The sequence below is a fragment of the Manduca sexta genome, chromosome 26, assembly GCF_014839805.1.
Source record: "Manduca sexta isolate Smith_Timp_Sample1 chromosome 26, JHU_Msex_v1.0, whole genome shotgun sequence".
NCBI classification, from domain to species: domain Eukaryota; kingdom Metazoa; phylum Arthropoda; class Insecta; order Lepidoptera; family Sphingidae; genus Manduca; species Manduca sexta.
In genome coordinates, this window is record NC_051140.1 from 12,793,485 (window position 1) to 12,813,198 (window position 19,714).

At 33.8% G+C, this 19,714-nt stretch overlaps 1 protein-coding gene across 3 annotated transcripts in view; it reads left to right on the forward strand.

Moving 5' to 3' along the window:
* LOC115444648 (protein still life, isoforms C/SIF type 2) overlaps positions 1-19,714 on the forward strand; it is a 104,667-nt gene that overhangs the window by 72,819 nt on the left and 12,134 nt on the right. For all 3 annotated transcript variants that reach the window (XM_037443361.1, XM_037443362.1, XM_037443363.1), the window contains 6 exons: positions 1,217-1,441; positions 4,719-4,905; positions 6,626-6,740; positions 8,346-8,500; positions 18,018-18,130; positions 18,798-18,971. In XM_037443361.1, the coding sequence (XP_037299258.1) occupies positions 1,217-1,441; positions 4,719-4,905; positions 6,626-6,740; positions 8,346-8,500; positions 18,018-18,130; positions 18,798-18,971 (969 nt within the window). The remainder of the gene's footprint in view (positions 1-1,216; positions 1,442-4,718; positions 4,906-6,625; positions 6,741-8,345; positions 8,501-18,017; positions 18,131-18,797; positions 18,972-19,714) is intronic.

A 19,714-nucleotide genomic window follows, 5' to 3' on the forward strand; every position in this document is an offset into this window, starting at 1 on the left:
ATCGGCCTTACGACCTAGCGTTCACCTGGCGCGAGAGGTGGAAAATCGACAAATGCGACGGGGCGACCGCCGGGCTAAATCTTTAACTCTATTACCGCCTACACCGGCATACTAAAGAAAACATGCGGTGATCGCTCCGAGTACATTACGGTTGCCTAGTTGACGAGTGTGAATCCAATTGTGGATGGCCCAGAAGTCCCCGCACGCCATTATATGCCTTCGGTGTCAACATCAGTGTGAGGGTAACTACCCACGCCGATGTCTATCCCGAAGGTCACATAACGTACAAAATACTTAGGGCAATATAGTAAGATTTTTTGGAGCCTCTGCAATGACCAGTATTAGCCACCTATTACAATAGGCATGGGGTCTCTGATGGAATTGTTCAAGCGCGTCTAATCCACCGAACAAATACATGTATTATCCGAGTTTTAAGATGAACAGAATACTTCATTACATTAATTACTAAAATCACCTGCATAGAATATATACATTTTCAGAGAAAGGTGTGATTTATAAATTATTTCTTGAATGTATTATAATGTTTTAATTGTTTAAACACCATCCAAAAAGTAATATAATCAATACACCTTTTACATGTAGTCATTATTAGATTCGCCTGTAACTCTAATTTACACGGGTCGAATACTATTGATCTAACAAGTTTCTTGTAAATAACTAATACACTGTAACATGAGTATGGGCATACATACGCATGTTTGAAAACGTAGTTCGATGAATACGTCTAATGAAAGATACCGAGAAACAGTACGGCCAGGTCAATCGATTATAGAACAACGTATCTAAACAAAAGTGTATAGCCAGCCGGCCCGGGGCTGTTTTGATGGAAGTGTTGGCTCGGGTGAGCACGCTCCCTGTTCGCTTGGTTGAGAGACAGCATCTGATTTGTTGCGCTTATTCCGTTTCATACGCTCCGATATTTAAATTATATTCCGAACTACTAACAAACGTGGTTTATTTTAACTTTCTTTTTATTTGTAACAACTTGAAACTAGGTTAGTCACAAAACGTACAGGATTTACATCAATCACTATTTCTCTACACAACTGTGAACCCTTGAAACTTTATACAGGCAAACTTTAACGAATTATTGTATGTTGAATAGTTCTATCATGTATGATTATAAAAGAAGTGTTCAAGAACAATGCATGCTAAATAAAAGAGTAAGCAATCAAACACAAACATGCAAACCCAGATGTCTCGAGACGAGGGCGAGGCGGCGGTGCGCGTGTCGCTGCCCGAGGGCACCACGGCCACGGTGGGCGTGCGTGAGGGCATGACCGTAGAGGAGTTCCTGGCCGCTGCCTGCTCGCGCCGTTCGCTTAATGCGCTCGAGCACTTCGTCAGGGTGAAGAAGCGCCGCGACATGGAGGATCACAACTACTTCGTCCCGCACCGCAGCGACCTCATCGAAACTTATGTGAGTTACATTTTAACAATATATAAACTGAGACCATTTCCTTCACACATCTCTTTTACACATTATGTAACGTGTCACTGTAAAACTATGTCATTAAAGCCTTTTAGATTAATAGGTTTTCATAGGAATTGGTGAATTATACAAGATTTATGTAGTTACGTTAATTGGTTTTAAATATCACAGTAATATGCTAAAATCAAAATTACGATAATTCCTATTCGTAAAATCGATTATATAATTCCTATGTAGCAGATATTATTTTTGCTACTAAGAACTCGTATTTATGCAGTTTCAAAAGCAAGCCTTAATAATACATTTTCATATAACGTAACATAAATCTTTTTCCCTTTGTCTTCGTTCATGATGAAATCACAATATTTCAATATGTTTTAATAAATAGTTATAAAAAATACATAAAATATTGAAAAATAAAATTCCATTTCCATGAACACATTTACAGGGATTTGATTGCTTCATGTATGCTGTATATTCGTTCAGGCGTAATTTTATTTCGTGCTAAATATAGATATTCCCAGAATTCTTTTTAAAACTGCTGCAGTGAAATATGCAAAAATTTCCATTTTTGTTTTTAGTTCCAAAAAAAACCTTTATTTAAATAAAACATTCTGGGAACCCTTAAAGTTTCACAAAGAGAGAGAGAATAGTTTTCAGATTTTTTACACGAAATTGAAACCTATATGGGATAACAAAAATGTGTTTTGGTTTAATATACCGCTGTTAGTACAGTACACTATGTAATTAATATTGATGGTCTACTTTTGATTCAGATCCAATTTGAATAAGTTAGACAATAAAGAATAACAAGATAAATTTAACAACTCTTAAAACGAGTTATTGAAATTAAAGGAAAAATATTGTATTAAAAAATAAAATCTCATTATTGTCATCATATTGGTAGTTAACATAATAATATGTTTTAGTTGTGTTTAAAAAGAAATGATTGCAAAAAGCCAAATGAACGCCTCTATTCTAGATTGAGATGTTACTAACTATTAACAACTAAAAAAAGTAAGCCTTAGTAATAATCGTTACCGAGAAACTTTTCATAACACTCGCGCATTGTGATCATAACTTTATTGTTGATTATCTTATATTTCTACAGACAGAAACATGTTTTCACCCCTTCTAATTTCATCAAGGTCTTTACTTTAAAGCAAATAATATTAATATACATATTGTATTTAACCGTCTCGAAGTATAATTTAGATTTTAATAATACTCCTAAATGAATGTAAAATATACAAGTGTTTTGTCACCGACGCGATGCGAAGCTGACGTGAAGAGGGTATGACAGCGCCCATTGCGTCACACAGCCTTCGCGAGCGACACACGCTACAAGGGTTTTCAAATGTTATAATACTCTCGTATTAGTATTCATATATTACAACTTTTTCTTCCAACCGCTTTTATTCTCCTCCAATAGAAGGTCGGGACAAAATAACATTGTTTCATTCATGTTGTAGAAATGGTTTGGTTCAGTTTATAGAACCGATTGTCTATCTGTCAACTCACTCTAATTAATCGCGTTAGGTTTCCCTAACGCTCGGAATCAAACCCAAAGTATCCCGGTTAACAACCGATATTTTCTGCTATTGGACGAAGCACGCTAACATTATGTTACGCAACGATGCACAAATATATTTTGTTTGTACTAAATGTATTTTACTTGAAAATATAATTTTCAGATAGGAACTCAATGTAATACACTCGGACTATTAAATATTTCCACGAACAGTTCGAATTTTATTTTGAGTGAAATGTTTTTACGTTCCGGGAAACATTTCATTTAAAAAACGTTCGTAGTGAATATAATGTCAGAATTTGAAGCCAGTTTTTATTTAAAATAGTAAAACCAACGTAGAAGTATCTATCTCGAGTGATTGAAAGATATTCTGTTTGCCTGAAACTTCACATCGGATCTACGTAGCATGATCTGATGTTACGTTCAAATCCGTAAACATTTTTATTCAGAAGGCGAAACATTCGCTTTGATTTAGGTCGGGCAACACTAGTTTTGTGTTTGCTAACTCTACTTACTCATCTTACACACCGATAAACTAACAACAGAGTGTTTGGTCTTCAAATGTTGGGAGGCTTAAAATAAATTAAACTGTATGTATTCAAACATGTTAAGGGCCTTTAGAGAAACTAAATTAAATTTATAGACAATTATGATGAACAATTTGCATTGTAATATGTTTTACTATTTTTTATCTTAGTACTCAATTTAATGAAATTCTTAATTTTCTTCCAAAATCTTTGATTATAACTGTCTGAAATTATAATCACCAAATATATACAGTAACAGCTATACTCGTACTTGCATAGGTACAGTAATATACCTGCGCATTAACTATCCTTAACAGATATATCCAATTAATTGTTAATTACCCAATGTATGTGATTACTATAATTATTAATTTGACCGCTGAGGCCATGCTGCGGACACATTTACTGTCTCTTATAATTACTATAACAACAGACGTCCAATTGAATCTGGTTTTACAGAAATATAATTTTAGCAAACAGTAATAAGTTTTATTTCTGCTCTTTTATACAAACAAGTAAAACATAACATAATCACACACCAATAGCTCTTTAATTAGGAAGTAGAGAAGCAGTCGGTACATCTGAGAGTTTTGCTCAGTCATTTTCTGTCTCGTGGTAACTATTTGGGATAAATTCCAATTTTATAATATGCATATCAGCTTTGAGAATTAAAATGTCTTGCACGATTTTTAATTTCCGCCCTGAAGAGAGACTCCACGACTTAATGCCTTTGCGGCGTAAGTGTGCTGCTAGTAACTAGACAAATGAAGCAATAAAATATACGATATCTGTAATTTCCTAATTAATTTTTGGATTAAATAAAAATAAACATGCACACGATATTAACCATAAAATATATTGTGTTAATGTCAGCCCAACGACAAAATTACTATTTTATTACTTTACAAACCTAGGGACCCTATGAGACTATCAATTATAATGCTCTTCTTTCTCAACCTTAAACCATATTCATACAACACTCCGAGTAAGGCCGAAGCTTTTAAGTCAAGATTCAATCTGGATCACACACATTAATCTCGAGTCGGAAAAGCTTTGTGTTCTCTTCAAGCAAACTCGACATAAGAAAAATGAGAATTCAAACATTGTTTTAACTTATTTGTTTTTTACCTACTTAGGGATTAGAGTTTGTAATCCAAATGCAGTATAGCGAATATCTTTTAGTATAACTGAATTTTGTTTTAAATAGCTACACACACATGAAGTAGTTGAGGTGTGCGCAAAAATCCTGTATCAAGTGGAATTACAACGCACCACCCTCGAACAAATGTGGGGATTCAGCGTAGAGGCTGAACTTATAGAGAACGCGGAACGACAAGACGAACTCTGTTGTTACGTCAGCCGTGTCGAAGACAAGAGTGTTGCCATGCAGAATGGTAAGTTTTTTAAACCTTATTACAGCATAGTACACCGCAGATCCGTTTCGTAGAATATATTTTTTTATCTTTTACAGTTCGCCCGTGTATTGTATTTGTACTGACCTGATTACTAATGCGGAATAGGAATTGTATTTGTGTTTCGTTAAGCATTGTATACACGATATAAACATAATATTAGGATGTGGAAAGTCATGACATAATTTGTAATAAATAGTATTAAAGGAACTCTGGGTGTATGGCATTTTGGAGATAATAATACTTAAGTATTGTACTTTACATATAATATGTCCAATGGAAGGTATTATGACCAAACGCGCATCAAGATTATGAAGATTTACAATATTAATGTAATTTGCCCCTGCGTTATAAGATCGTCAATGACAATGATCATTCAAACAGTTGTGTGGATTTACCGTAACGATGCTAGACATAAGTACCTACTTCTTGATTTTGAGGACGACCAAACAAAAGGCATTTAATTTATTAAAACAATTGACTGAAGCTTACATAACAAGAAATGAGTTAATGTAGAGACATTGAACGTTCATAATCAATTCATCAATAATACCTTCAGAAACTGGAATACGTATATTTGCGTTCCACATACTATATTCATGGAATTTCATCTGAAAGCGCGTATCAAAATTTGTTTTTTGTTCTCGAAAAAATGTTAAAATTTCACCGAAATCTATCAGTGTGTGAAGCTGAAATAACCGGCTTATCGGTTCAAAAGCTTTTAGAACGCTACCTAGAGACTTAGACTGCTATGAGGCTAACGTACTAGCTAAATCTATCCATTTATCCACAGTGGCTATAATTAGGTCTTGAGTAACAGCCTGTGATCCATAATCGATATAATTCTTAAACTTACGAGAATCATCCTTGCGCAATACGGTAATAGGAGGTATCCGAAGGTTGTTTTCAAAGAAAATATAGTACTCGATGTTCGAAGAATTCTTTTCTATTAATATCACTGCAATACTCTAGTAATAAGAAATAAAGTCTAGTTGACCACATCCACTAAACGAGAATGAATGTTACTATTCAGACAACAATTATTATAACGATAGAAGGATTGCGAATATCATTATATAATAAAATATACATATAGTTGATTTATATCCTAAAAAACGATAATATATTTTAAAAGAAAAAATACATCATGACATTTTAGACATTATAATATCATGAATAAATAGACAGTGGCGCACTCAGTCATATATTTCCACATCCTAGTAACAAAATTGAAATACGATCCCATTTAAAAATCTAATATTGAATACGCGAAGAAGTATCATCCTTAAAGTAAGAATGCAAATAAAAAATTTTGATACTACGTTCCTATATAAGTTACTTATGTATGTCTACATTGCTCAACGATGTACATTACACAGCACTTGGAAAACTTTGACTCTGTTTCCATAGCGAACCAAACTTTGTCTTTTACACTTTTACTTGGATGTATGTCTACATTCTACGATTGTTGATATACAGACACTTTTGTTGTTATTTGTAAGATACTTTGAAAATCTGATAAAACAATACTATTTTCTGCTTCTCCTTTAAAATGTAAAACCTTATTCAGTTACCTTGTTTTACGAGAAGCCAATATCCTGTTTGAATAAAGAGACTGAATATTTAACTTTGCTTTATTTCTTATAGTTCAATTAAAAAAGACAGAAAGCAATCACTTCAATTTCAGTTGTTTCTGTGTCAGGGATAATCAAAGGCGACGAGATAATGGTGATCAACGGAGCAATCGTATCCGACCTAGATATGATGTACTTGGAGAGCGTTCTGCAAGAGGAACTGTCTCTAGTCATGATGATGAGGTATTTATCATTTACAATCAACTCATATTTCCATTATTAGCAACATAATATTTTGAAAAAGCCCCCCGACCTTTCAATAATATTGATTTCGCTAGTGGCATTTACGTAACTTAATTGAATGAATGGTCCGATGTTTTCTATGTTAATGTAAATTGATCTTCGTAGTCAGTTTAACTACTATTCATTAACTAACCGACCCTCGAGAGGCATTTGGTAGCATCGAATTGGAACAAATTGTCTAGGGAGAAATAACAAGAATCTTTATACATAATGTTCCACTGCAAAGTGGATCTAACGAAAAAGGAAGCCGAGCGCCTGGCACCTAATAAACGGAAGTTAAAGTGCGCGTTGTGCCGGGGCAGGGTGGAAAGCCTGTTCATCGGCATTTCCCGCCCTCATACACCTGACCTTTCGCGACCGCGACAAGTTTACTGAAGCGCTCGGTGCGACCTACATACCGCCTCACCCTGCAGCCTGCGCCTCTCGGCTCGCGGCTCTCCACTCACCTGGCACCGCTGCGCCACCGCTCCGTCGCCGCACCGCCACCGCTGTAGCACCGTTCCTCGGCACGCTCACAGCCACGACTCGCCATTGTGAACGACCGCAATTGAGCCCCTCCACCTTACCGCGTCGCGTCAAATAATGTTTCCCAACAAATGTCATCTCAAAATGAACGCTCGCAACACGATATTATTACTGCTGTGACTTGTTTTATGTCGTCATTTATAGAAAGCCGTTCCGGTTTTAAGGCGCTCGCTTTTATTGTCTTGTTGAGTGTTGTGAACTTTAAAGGAATAATTAAGGCATTATTTCACCGTTGTTTCATAGATCTTTTGTTTGTTGCCTCAACTTAAATCCGTGTTACTCTTTGGATATGTTGTATATTTCGACATAAAATTTTCGACATTTACTGATTGTCTTTATAGATTTTACTTCCAAGAATAATGTGTGTCTTAAACCCTTAAGACCGACACAAGGAAACATTTTAAGGCTTATTGGTTCTAAATAATTTCCGAGAGATGAAGTAGCACATTGAAATTTGACACAGACGTAAGAAACATTCTTACTTTAGATATAAAAACACTTATGCTTTTGACACTTGAAAACGCTTCGTTTAAACGTATAATTTGAAAACATTGCGATAAAAGCTGGCTCGGTTTTAGTCTGTCATTTTAAAACACTTCAAGTCTTTTGTTAAACTCGAGATTATTTTTAATTTCACGTCAATTTGAGAAGAAAATGCAGTCGTATTATAACGTCAAACACAGTAAAAAATCTCAACTTTTAGAATTTGATTTTAGAGGATTGGTAGTTGTAATATAGGCACATTAAATATCAAAATCTTTATAAACGGCACCACATAGTAATTTTCCGCCCTGTTTAATAATAACAACGTCCACTTTCAATAAAAGCTTTGCATTAAATTTTAACTAGTCGTACTGGTAAAAGACAAGTCAAAGCGAGTCACGGACGAGGCGTAGATCGGCTTAATGCGAACGCAATGCTACTCGTTACACTATTGAGTCTCGAAAACATGAATGAAATCTTTAACAGGTCCTACCTTGTATGATTAACCTAAGCAATACAATAAAAAAATCTAAACAGATCATCCCGCACGGAGCCGCCCGAGCTGTCGGGAGTGATGCGCGCGGCCACCGACGACATAATAGATTCGCTCGTGTGCCCGCCGCCGCCTAGCGACCCGCCTGTCATCTCCGACGATATGATATCCGGCCTCATCGTGCCTGCACCCGCTTGGAGTGAGTACTTATTTATTGTTGTTTTGTATATTTATGTTCCTTATTTATTTAGATGTTCTTCAGCACGCCGAAGAGTTATGGATTGCGAGAAGTCAATAAAATCCCCCTTTCCATGTCAAGTCTCATGCATATTCCTTAAAAATTGATAACTCATCCAGAATTCCTATGGCAATATACTCGTAGGTGTTCAGGAACTGCGATGGTCATAACATCATTTAAACAGAGTTAGGATAGGTTAATTCATATACACTAAATATGGTTCAATAGCAAATGTAAAATAAATTCGTTCCATATTTGCAAATTTAGTTCAAAATCAATTAATATTTTTATTTTAATCCATATATTTTAACAATAGACGTGGTCTTTCTCAAATTACCAAAATCTGTACAAAACCAGTAATCGAATGCTGCATTTCATTTGACTGTTTGAGATATTCTGTTTGCCTCTATGCGGTACATCAAATTCGTATTAGCTGTAGCTAATAATTTGTTAATCGATCAATTATTATCAAAAAATTGCAACAGCAGTATAGTAACTGTATGTTTCCGCAGTTACTCTGTTACAAATCAATCCTATTATTTATAATTGGTAAATTTCATGGCAATTATAATTTATTTTATTTGTCATTTTATAATATATCTTAACAGCATATCCAACACTTTCCGCCGTTCCTAACTCTGTTTAATTCCTCTGAAAACGGTAACATGTTTATGATCTTCTGATATTATGAGTGTTTATAGGGGGCGAAAATAAGTAACTAAATTTTACTCGTGGCTCCACTCGTGTGAAAAGTTTTTACGGGATAAATAGGTTAAAAGGTCCTATAGCAATTAAGAGTACTGTAGTTTCCTATTAGTGAAAACAAATCAAAATCGGTTTAATAGTTCCTTCGATTACAGAGTCCAAACAAACAAACTCTTCAGTTTTATATATCATAGTAGTTATAGATTAACATCAGTGACTCATTTGTTCCTCTTACAGCAATTGTTGTGTACATATTACACCGTATTTTTTGTATTATATGTAGAAAACTATGATATATGAACGAATAATACAATATATATGTCAATTCAAGTTTATCTGTCTTTACCCAGTTAAACTATATATACATGGAAAGTATATTGTATGTACAATATCCTTTATACTTACACGTTATAAGATATGTCTATGAAGTACTATAAAAATAATTTGATAATATTATGAATTTTAATACCCACTTCAAATTCATTATTATCACCAAGAAATGTACCTTGGAATTATAATTAATAAAACATATACCATACAGTGAAAATGTTTATTTTTGAAATTTGGGTTTAAAATAACACATCCCTCAAGCAAAAACTAAAAGATACAGTAAAACCATGTCATTTGTGTTGTGTTGAGATGCGACGAAGGTGAAGTCACACGAGCACGTCACCCCTTTCCAGAAATAGCACATAGATTGCTTTTATTCTTGTTGGTTATACAAATCCCTGGGATCATGTCTTAGAAAAAGCTATCCTATAAATAAATACTTCATAATCTTAATCTTACAATGAAAACAGTGTGTTGGCACCCATAATTTTGAAAGTACTTATAGAGTACGTAAATTGATACAATATTGACAGTGAAGATATTTGTAAAAGCGAACCAGAACGATAACAATCAATAACGTCAATGTACGATAAACAAACAGAGACAGTCTTATTACGGCTATATCGCTTAACAAGCAACTCTACAGCATAGTATTTATGTAACAGTTGGCATCGTTTCCGAACCAATCTACATTTTCATTTGCTGCCTCTCATCTTTCGTATATTTCACATAATGGTATATTTTGTTTCAAGTTTACTCTTTTAGCATTATTTGATTCAATTATGGATACGCTTGTTGCATAATATAATTTAACTGTTTTTTTTTAATAATCTGTTTATTTTCAAACCTTTTCTTCTTACTATTTGTTCTAATTTTAGTGCTACAAGTAAGCGATGGTTTCTAAATAAATTAAGTTAATAATAATATTATGTTTATTAATATGTATAATAAAGTTTATAATTAAACGCATATTTAACATGGTCTATTTCTTTTGCTTTCTACATTTTTTATTTCATACGATGCTAATGGAATTTTTAATTAAACATTCTATTAACATATAGTTTTCTGAACAGATTTATTAATCTATATTCAATTTCAATGGTTATAGCCGTGTGTAATTAACAATTAGTATTATAATGGTAGTATTTGCTGGCTGAGTGCGGATGTAACACGCTGTAACCGCACGTTTTGTTGAAATGTGCGGTGAGCCATTTCTCATCATGCCTGTTTGTTACTAAGCGTGACATTCCAACATGTTAATAGCACGTTAATGTAAAGTTAAATCTCAAAGCTTGACCTAATTATTTTTATCGAATCATTTTAACTCCACAAAGTGAGTCGTTTGAGTCGTCAAAGTGTTTTGTAATTATTCAGAGAAATACCGCCCAGTTTTTCCTTATGGAGTATAATATAGACTCGTTGTAATTTGTCATGGTTGTTTTTAAGTCGATGCCGCATTGGGGTTTTTATGTCGGTGTGGTCATTATTAAAGCTAGCGATCCGGAACTCACCGTACACTTGATGCGTTTGCAGCAATTTATTTTGCCGTTGGTATTCCAACAACACAAGAGGCAATTATGACGACATATTGACTCGACGTGTAGTTGTTTATTCAATGACAGCTATAGGAGTATGAAGTATCGGAGCGCGGCTTGACGCAGTCCGACTTCGAACGCGTGCGGTGGGAACAATAGATTCCGCCCCCTCCCACGAACACGTTATTTATTATGGCATTCTCGCCTAATGAAACTGACTTTTTTCCCTTCTAATGACGCGTATTCAATATGCGGACGGAAAAGCTCTCGGTTTGTTCATTTTATACCTGACATTTCTGTTTGTATTTATCATATTTTCTTGACATCAAATAAACATTGCGAGGTTTATTACGTAATACCCGATGTCAGTGATTGCTATATTTTATTTATCGTTTACCAAATAATATCATTGTTGTGTTATTTCATTTGACTATATTAATAATATAATCTATACTATTATATAAATCTGAAGAGTTTGTTTGTTTGAATGCGTTAATCTGAGGAACTAATGGTTTGCATTGAAAAATTCTTTTAGTGTTGGATAACCGGTTAATGAATCGGTTAACCGGTAATGAATAACTATTTCCCTTGGCCACGCCATCACGCGTTAACGGCTGGACCGATTTCATTTTTTTTTGTGTTTGTTATTGCCAGGAGAAGGATCTTATGAAAGAAAAAATTCAAAAAATTGCGCGGAAAATTAAAAAAAATAAGAAAACTTAACGAAAATATTCATTTTATTTAACTGTCAATTGTTTGATATAACTGTTAGCGATTGACAGAATGCGCGCTGCAAATACATAGTTAAGACGAGACAACATCAGTCGGGTCCACTAGTTTCTTATATATATGATATTCCTTTTGAGAGCTTCCGTTGCATACAGCAAAGTAGTAATTTTAAAACATTGAAATAAAAAGTAAATCATAAATTTAAAAAGCCCCCGATACAAAAGCCTCTAAAAAGGTAATGAACGAAATAATTCTTTAATGGTCCCTCGACGCAACGGCATTTGCGTCAGAATATTACTAGGTACTTATAATATAATGAAAGGAAACAGAAACACACCTTATTTTTAACTTTTTAGAGGTTATATTTTTAAATAAAATGTATGGATAACAATATAACGTATTGTTCGTACTATTTGAAATTTAAACACGTAATTTAAAAAGATTTTACCCTTACAGGGTATTTTTCTAAGTTAAGTATATAATCTTATTTATTTCATAAAAGTTAACGTCTATTGAAATATAAGTGCATGATTATATCTCCCAAGGAAACATGTATAGTTAAACATGCAAGTTGTCGCAACTTAAATAGAAAAACAGCTGAATAAAATTCTGTTGCAATGTCAAAACAAAAATACCCGTTTTCTGAGGCCGTGACCTAACTCCGGGCTATTTGCTTATTCCCGATGTTGACATACTGCGACCGAAAACTGATTGTGCGACTTCTTGTCATAAAACGGTCTTCGTATGAAAGTTATATCAAAAGCATTATCATTTTTTCTTTTATTGCTTCTTCTGATCTATCAGAGCCTTATGACAATTATAACATGGTAAAGATTTAAAGAACAAACATTTAAACAAATTTTTATATTAATCTATTAAACAATGTTTTGCAATAGGGTTTTTGTCTCAGCTATGCAAAACGTAAATATGTTTCACGGAGTGAAAATCTTTTACATGCATATTTAAATTATTACCCTTTATGGACATATATACATGTGGTAAATGTGTTTTAATAAATTTATATAGCGTAGACGATTTCAAAGTGCTTATAGTACATTCAGAAGTTAAAAAAAACATCTATAAAATAAAATAGCAAACCATTAAAATCCAAGCAATTGGAACTACCAGCGGGTTCGAAACTTAGGTCTTCTCAATATAAAACTACCTAACCCATGACGACTTTAAGTTGAAAGGCCTATTTTAACATCAATATTGATGACTTTTTGTTGTCTCTTTAAATTTCTTCGTGAATATTATCTTTGTGGATTAATATACACCAACAAAACATAGCTTGTTTTACGTGTCTATACAACACTTCAGCACCGGTTGAGACAAAAACTAGCAATTAATAAAAATAAGTATGGTAATTTTCTCATATCGTAAATCATGACTTGTCCAAATAAATGAAAGTCATGGTCCATTACCTTTACGTGCGTGTGCGGTTTTTGTTTTTCCCTACCTGAGCCACCGGGTTCTGAAGCACTTATTCGCACAATGACAAAGGGAAATATAACTATTACAATTCATATAACTTAACGATTATGAAAGGCACTTAGCGTTAATACCATTATATATACCATTATATATGGGTTATTTACTTCGGCGTTACTGTGTTTTCGAACTAGTGGGTGACGTCACATGTGTTCAGCATGATTAATATGGCATAGGAGATTTATAGCTTTGATTGTTTAAATATTTATTCATTTAATTTTAAATCTATAGTGATAAAGATTGTAGATCAAACCTGTTAATACTTAAATGTTAATACTAGACCAATATGAGGTGATTATTTCAACGGACATTAAAGGAGAATGCCCATTTTTGTATGAAAATTAGGCTACGCTTTCGTCTGTACAAAACCTATATATCCTAAATCTTATACAAATTGAAAACAATTGGATATTCGATGGGAGTTCGGAGTAATCAGAATATTTATAGCTCGGTTATTTTGAGGTTAAGTATGGACCGTAATAATGTACGGTAGAAAGTACCTACGTACCTAATTAAGTTCAATATTGCAATACCTACTTGTTATTGCTTTAAACAATTATTAGTCATTCTTTTCACCTAACTTTAATCGGCCTTATAAGAAACTGATAGGTACTAACATGTCTGATGACCCAGAAAATTGAGCTTTTCTGGGTGAAGGCACATGTGGGGTTGGAGGGAAACGAGAGGGCGGACGTACTCGCTAAGGATGCCGCACAACACCTGAAGACCCGTGCGCACTACGACAAATGTCCGGTTTCGTTCGTCAAACGACAGATCCGAAAGGACTCGATCGACGAATGGAGCTGGAGATACGCGGACGGAGAGACGGCTTCGGTGACGAAGCTGTTCTTTCCGGACGCGGTCGAGGCGCACAGGGTCGTGAGGCGGATCGCCCTGGACGTCACACTGACGCAGGTGTTCACGGGGCACGGCGGGTTCTCCGAGTACTTGCATCGGTTCAAGTGCAAGGAGAGCCCGGCGTGCCAATGTGACCCTGACGTTCAGGAGACGGTCCTACATCTCCTGCTCGAGTGTCCCATCCACGCAGCCGATGGATATGAGCTGGAGATGGATTTAGATGCAACCTTGAAAATAGAGAATATACATAGAATAATGAAAGATAAACATAAAATAGATAGGTTTTTGAAATATTGTAAAAAAATAGTATATAAGATAAACAATAGAAATAAGTAAAAATAAGAATTGTTAAATGTATATATAATGATATAATGATATAATGATATATATATATATATATATATATATATATATATATATATATATATATATATATATATATATATATATATATATATATATATATATATATATATAATGTTAGCAATTAGAATAAGCCGTAAATATAAGATGAATAGATTAAGAATATATATAAGATAATACTAGTAGATAAATAGATAGATATGTATAAATTTAGAAAAAATGTAAAAAAAAAAAGAAATAATAAATAAAAAAGAAAAAAGCCAAAAAAATAACCCTTGTCCTGGATAGGGGGAACGAGAGTGGGGCGTAGAGTCCCACAAAAAAAAAAAAACATATCTGATAAGACGAAACTCCAATAAAACTTCTAGATAGAGTATGGCGGTATATTAGTTTTCCCACTGAACGTATGCTACCTGACCTTTTGTGTATATATTTTTCTAACTTACGACTTATTCTATTACATGGATTCCTTAATCTTTATTTTCACCTTCCATTATCTCTCTCCAATATGGCGTCAAAACATATTTTACAAGAGATTCAGCTTAGTTTTTATTTTAACCCTCTTTGGAGAATTCCGAGTCCAGGCAACTCATGTTAGAAACACCGAGATAAAATGTTGCTTAACCTGGAAATCGAACCCAGGAACTCATTTCACAGCCTGATTAGGCTAATAGTTAATTATCATAGAGAAAGAAAAATAAAACAAGAAATACGAAATCCGATGTATATTTTATATAAGAAGATGTATATTTTTAATATACGTATATTTTCTTGGCATCTCAAAAAACAAACAAGCTTGATGTAGCTGTAGTACGCTTATATACTGCTGAAGTGAGTGAATGCCTTCTTGCAGCGCTGGTCGGGTCATGCCATGTTGTTATCTGTGAACCTCTCTGTGAGCTGATCTCCAACAGGCAGCACAAGCTCATTCTAGCCTTGAAACCTAAAATATAATGTAGAAGTTGGGTAAACATGTTCAGATTATTATTATTGTTAAAGTGTTTAGCTTTTGCAAGATTTTTCCCACATTGTGGGTAGGTTAATAATAATCTACATAACTTATAAACTGGACTGCTCGTCGAAGAAATATACTTGTCGTTGCTGTGGTACCGCAAAAGTGCAGTTAATACACCGCCGAGATATGCCGTCTCGATTCATTATCCTGGGTCTAGGCTCTAGACGACATTGTGTTGTTAACTAAAAGCCTTCCGTCTCAAAGTTCCAAACACTCACTATACATGTTGTTTCTTAACAGAGGATTTCTCTACTCAACATTAAAATACATAAGAAAAATACGCCAATCGTGAGTAAAATATTCTAATGATTTAACATTCAAAGTCAATCAAATCTGAAGTGTCAAAATGTCATTAACTTTAGTTCCCAGTGTAATAAAAATCTGTACCCATATTCATTAATTAAAAATAAAGTCCAGACAAGTTTTAGCTGACTTTAGAATTTCTGTCAATGCAAGTACAAGTTGCCATTAGTTTGTTTTTGGAAAGATTAATGTTTTTTATTTTTTAACAGTTATTTGGTGTTTGGTCATAATTATTAAGTGAAATATATTATTTTACAAAAATATTTTTCTTTAATGAATAATATAATCAGTCCATATAATATAGATTCAAGTACAAGCACATTTATTGTGCATATTTACGTATTTTTAATTCCATTTAAAAGGGGAATTTGTTATAAATTGTTATCAATTCGCCATATTGGCAGTACATTATCCGGTGTTTCATTTGCAACAATTAAACAACTTTTTTTTCATATCTTTAAAACCCCAATTTGCTTATGACTGAAATAAATACAAGTGAAATAATAATTATAATTATGATTTTTCATGGCTATTTGGTTAAGACGCATGAGTGACGCAAAGATAGCCTGGTTTTGGGCATTGTCCTTTAGATTGAAATTTTCCTCACATAACCCAGTTTTTCCGATACCTATAAAATTTCTAACCACCGTTATTGCGTGTAAAACACGGCCATAGTGTAGACTGCAGACTCATGCAGAATAATTTTGTTAAAGTGTCAGCTCGAAATAAATCTGTATGACCCAATTTGTCCGTAGCGACGTGGACCTTGTTATTCTCAAAATTTTTGCGACGAAGTATGCAATTTATATACTGTCATCGGATACTTTGAACATCAAAGCAAAACATTTTTGATACATATTATTTTAAACAATTTCAACAAAAAGTTGCATTATTACATCATGGTATTTAAAAATTATCACAGCATTATATATCAAAATGTATTAGGTATATAATATGATTATATTATACTTTTAAAATAATTCAGATGGGATCGAAATATTCAGAGGTAATTTGTATAAGCCTATTACGGAATCCATTTGTATAATTAGGATAAGCTCATTCATCCGATTGAAAATACAATATTTTATAACATGTTGTGTTTGATACTACACATTACCTATTATGATTTGTACAGAACGGTATACGTTACCTACATAAGTGGCGGTATAAATTCAAAACTTTAAATTGCCTACACACATTTATGTTCTTACCAATATTTTCTTTTTCCACGAAATGAAATAAATGGCATTTACTCCACACACATATACACAAATACAACAATTAACGTGTATCTAGACGATTTAAAATTTTGAGTTTGTTTAGGTACTTTTGTAGTTGAATGCACATCGGATCAATTAAGTTTGTTAAAATTTGGTTACCAAAATACATTTTAGTATACTAAATTAATAGGGCACTTGAATATAATTAACAGTATCTACTGAACACGATACCGGATTACACAGATAGCGTTTCAGTGAAGCAGTCAAGGAGCTGAAATTGTTAATTCGTGTTGTAGGGCGGCTTCCGCCCAATCTCTGGGTAGACGTCGTCCGACCGTCCATCTCCGTTGCGGTTCACCTCAACGAAGGTGCCCGTAATTGCCATTTCGAAATAACCGCACATCATTCATCTAAAGCAAAACGAAGAATTCACTGACTTACGTTTACCGGGTCAGCGTAGTGTCTTAATGCGATTTCGCAAAATGTTACGCTTTGTTAAACTGGAAATTCTCAAGTTTGAGTTGCACTCGTAAACATGTTACGGACCTTATAAATCTTGAATGTAATAATGTAAATGCTAATGAGAAATAATATCATAAAGAATATAGGCACGTTCGTGAGTCGACTTGATGTAATTATCACAAAACTAATTATGTAATATATAAATATCTTGAAAAGGTTCAGATAATATAGAGAAATACTGTTCTTGTACTAATTGTATGAAAGTAATGATGACAATACATATTTCTACTATTAGATGATAAAGAAGAGTATGAATAGTAACAATACATACTTCTGTATAATAATATAAGCAATAGCTAATTATAAATAATAAATATGTTTTGAAATATTTATCAGACCACAAAAAATAAATAACCGAATGAACATTGCCGATGACAATCGATTACAATATATAATTTTGTACTCAGGTAAGGAATTGTACAGTCCTGAGACGGACGCCCACGGAGGTGACTCTGTCAGCACTGGACCGCCTAAAGTCAGTTCTCGCACGAACTCGTTCGAGATTGAAAATCTTTTAAAGGTATTTTTCAGCACGATACAAATTACATTACCTCGCATCACACCATATGCACGTCTCTGTGATTTAATCTCCTTAAAAATTATGAAGCTTTCCGGGAATATCCCTCGTTTTATTTCGTTACTGTACCCGCCGGGTAATATCTCCCTCGTAAATAATAATCGTCTCTCGAGAATTGGTCGCGTTGCTATTACGTAGATACACTTTTAGAATAAATAATTATCATTCTCCTTAATAAATGCCCATTGCAATTCGATATTTCGAATTAGCTGTTTTCTATAATAAATGGTTTTAAAATGTAGGTAGTTTTGTAAATTGGATTTCGTTGAATAGGTGCTTATCAATAACTGAGTTATTAATTTTATTAAGTTAGTTTACAGGGTGATACGTATTCATCTATACAGGGTAATATCAATCCAGCACAATCTTAAGTTAAATTGACTACACGCGCTGTACTTTATTGGTCTTCCTTATCCAGTAATCTTATCATTCATCGTGTCATTGGGTCATTGAGCTCGCCTACAGATGCAATACTAAGCAATTTTACTGGCGACTTGGGACAAGAACTTAACACAACTCACCTGTCAACTCATATACCCTTATAATCATACTCAAACTAATGAAATGATGTTCAAAGTTAGCGCGTGAGATTCAAATGTGACTTCTGTAGAGCGCGGAGCAGGTGACAGGTTGGTGCCGGTCGCCGGCTGAGACTCGTCGCGGAAGCCCTACAGGCAGCGTTGCTAGTGCTGCGGCCGGGACGCCCTCACGACACCTCTCCGATGCTGACAAACTGAGGAAGGTGTTACTGGAACTCGTCGACACCGAACGAGCCTATGTGAAGGTAAGATTTGTTTTTGGTTTACGGTTAGTAGTGTCTTTGTATTTTTATTTAGTTAATTTGATTAAACAAATATTAAATATTAGTAGAAATTACAAAAGTATCTATAGAAAATAAGCACACACATCAATTACTTAAAAAGGTAATGTTTTGTTTTTATGGAAATATTGGAAGTTCTAGTTATAATAAAATAGGCTTAAGAAAAACAGCTAAGTAATTTACTTACTTGTACTCAAACAAAACATCATTTGAATTTTTTTCAGTCGTTCACCGTAATATAAAGTTACGCCATTTAACAATTCTCTATAAATCTAAAGCCTCTACATTAATGTAAAGCTATGTTCTGATGCAAAATACACTTAATGCTTTAGATGTCACGAGGACCTAAGTAAATAAATATAAACGTAGAAATGTACTTAACTCCTGTCTTGTTAATGCAAGTTCTCTGCAAACTTAAGATGCAAATGGTAAAGCCAAGTATATTAAGTCTTCTATTTGAGTGCCTGTATTTGTAGGTACCTATTTTGTTATTCTTACCGTATCCTACCCGGTTATTTATTCGAGAATTTTTCTGTATTCCCAAAAAAGAAAGTTAATTAATTAGTTCTATTGATAAAATCTCATTCTTATCAGTGTTTTAACGAAAATTACCATGATCGGAAAAAACAGACGGAATCGACGCAATCCCTTCCTGTATGAATATTTATGTCCACAAAAAGTTATAATAATTTTATAAAACGTATTTA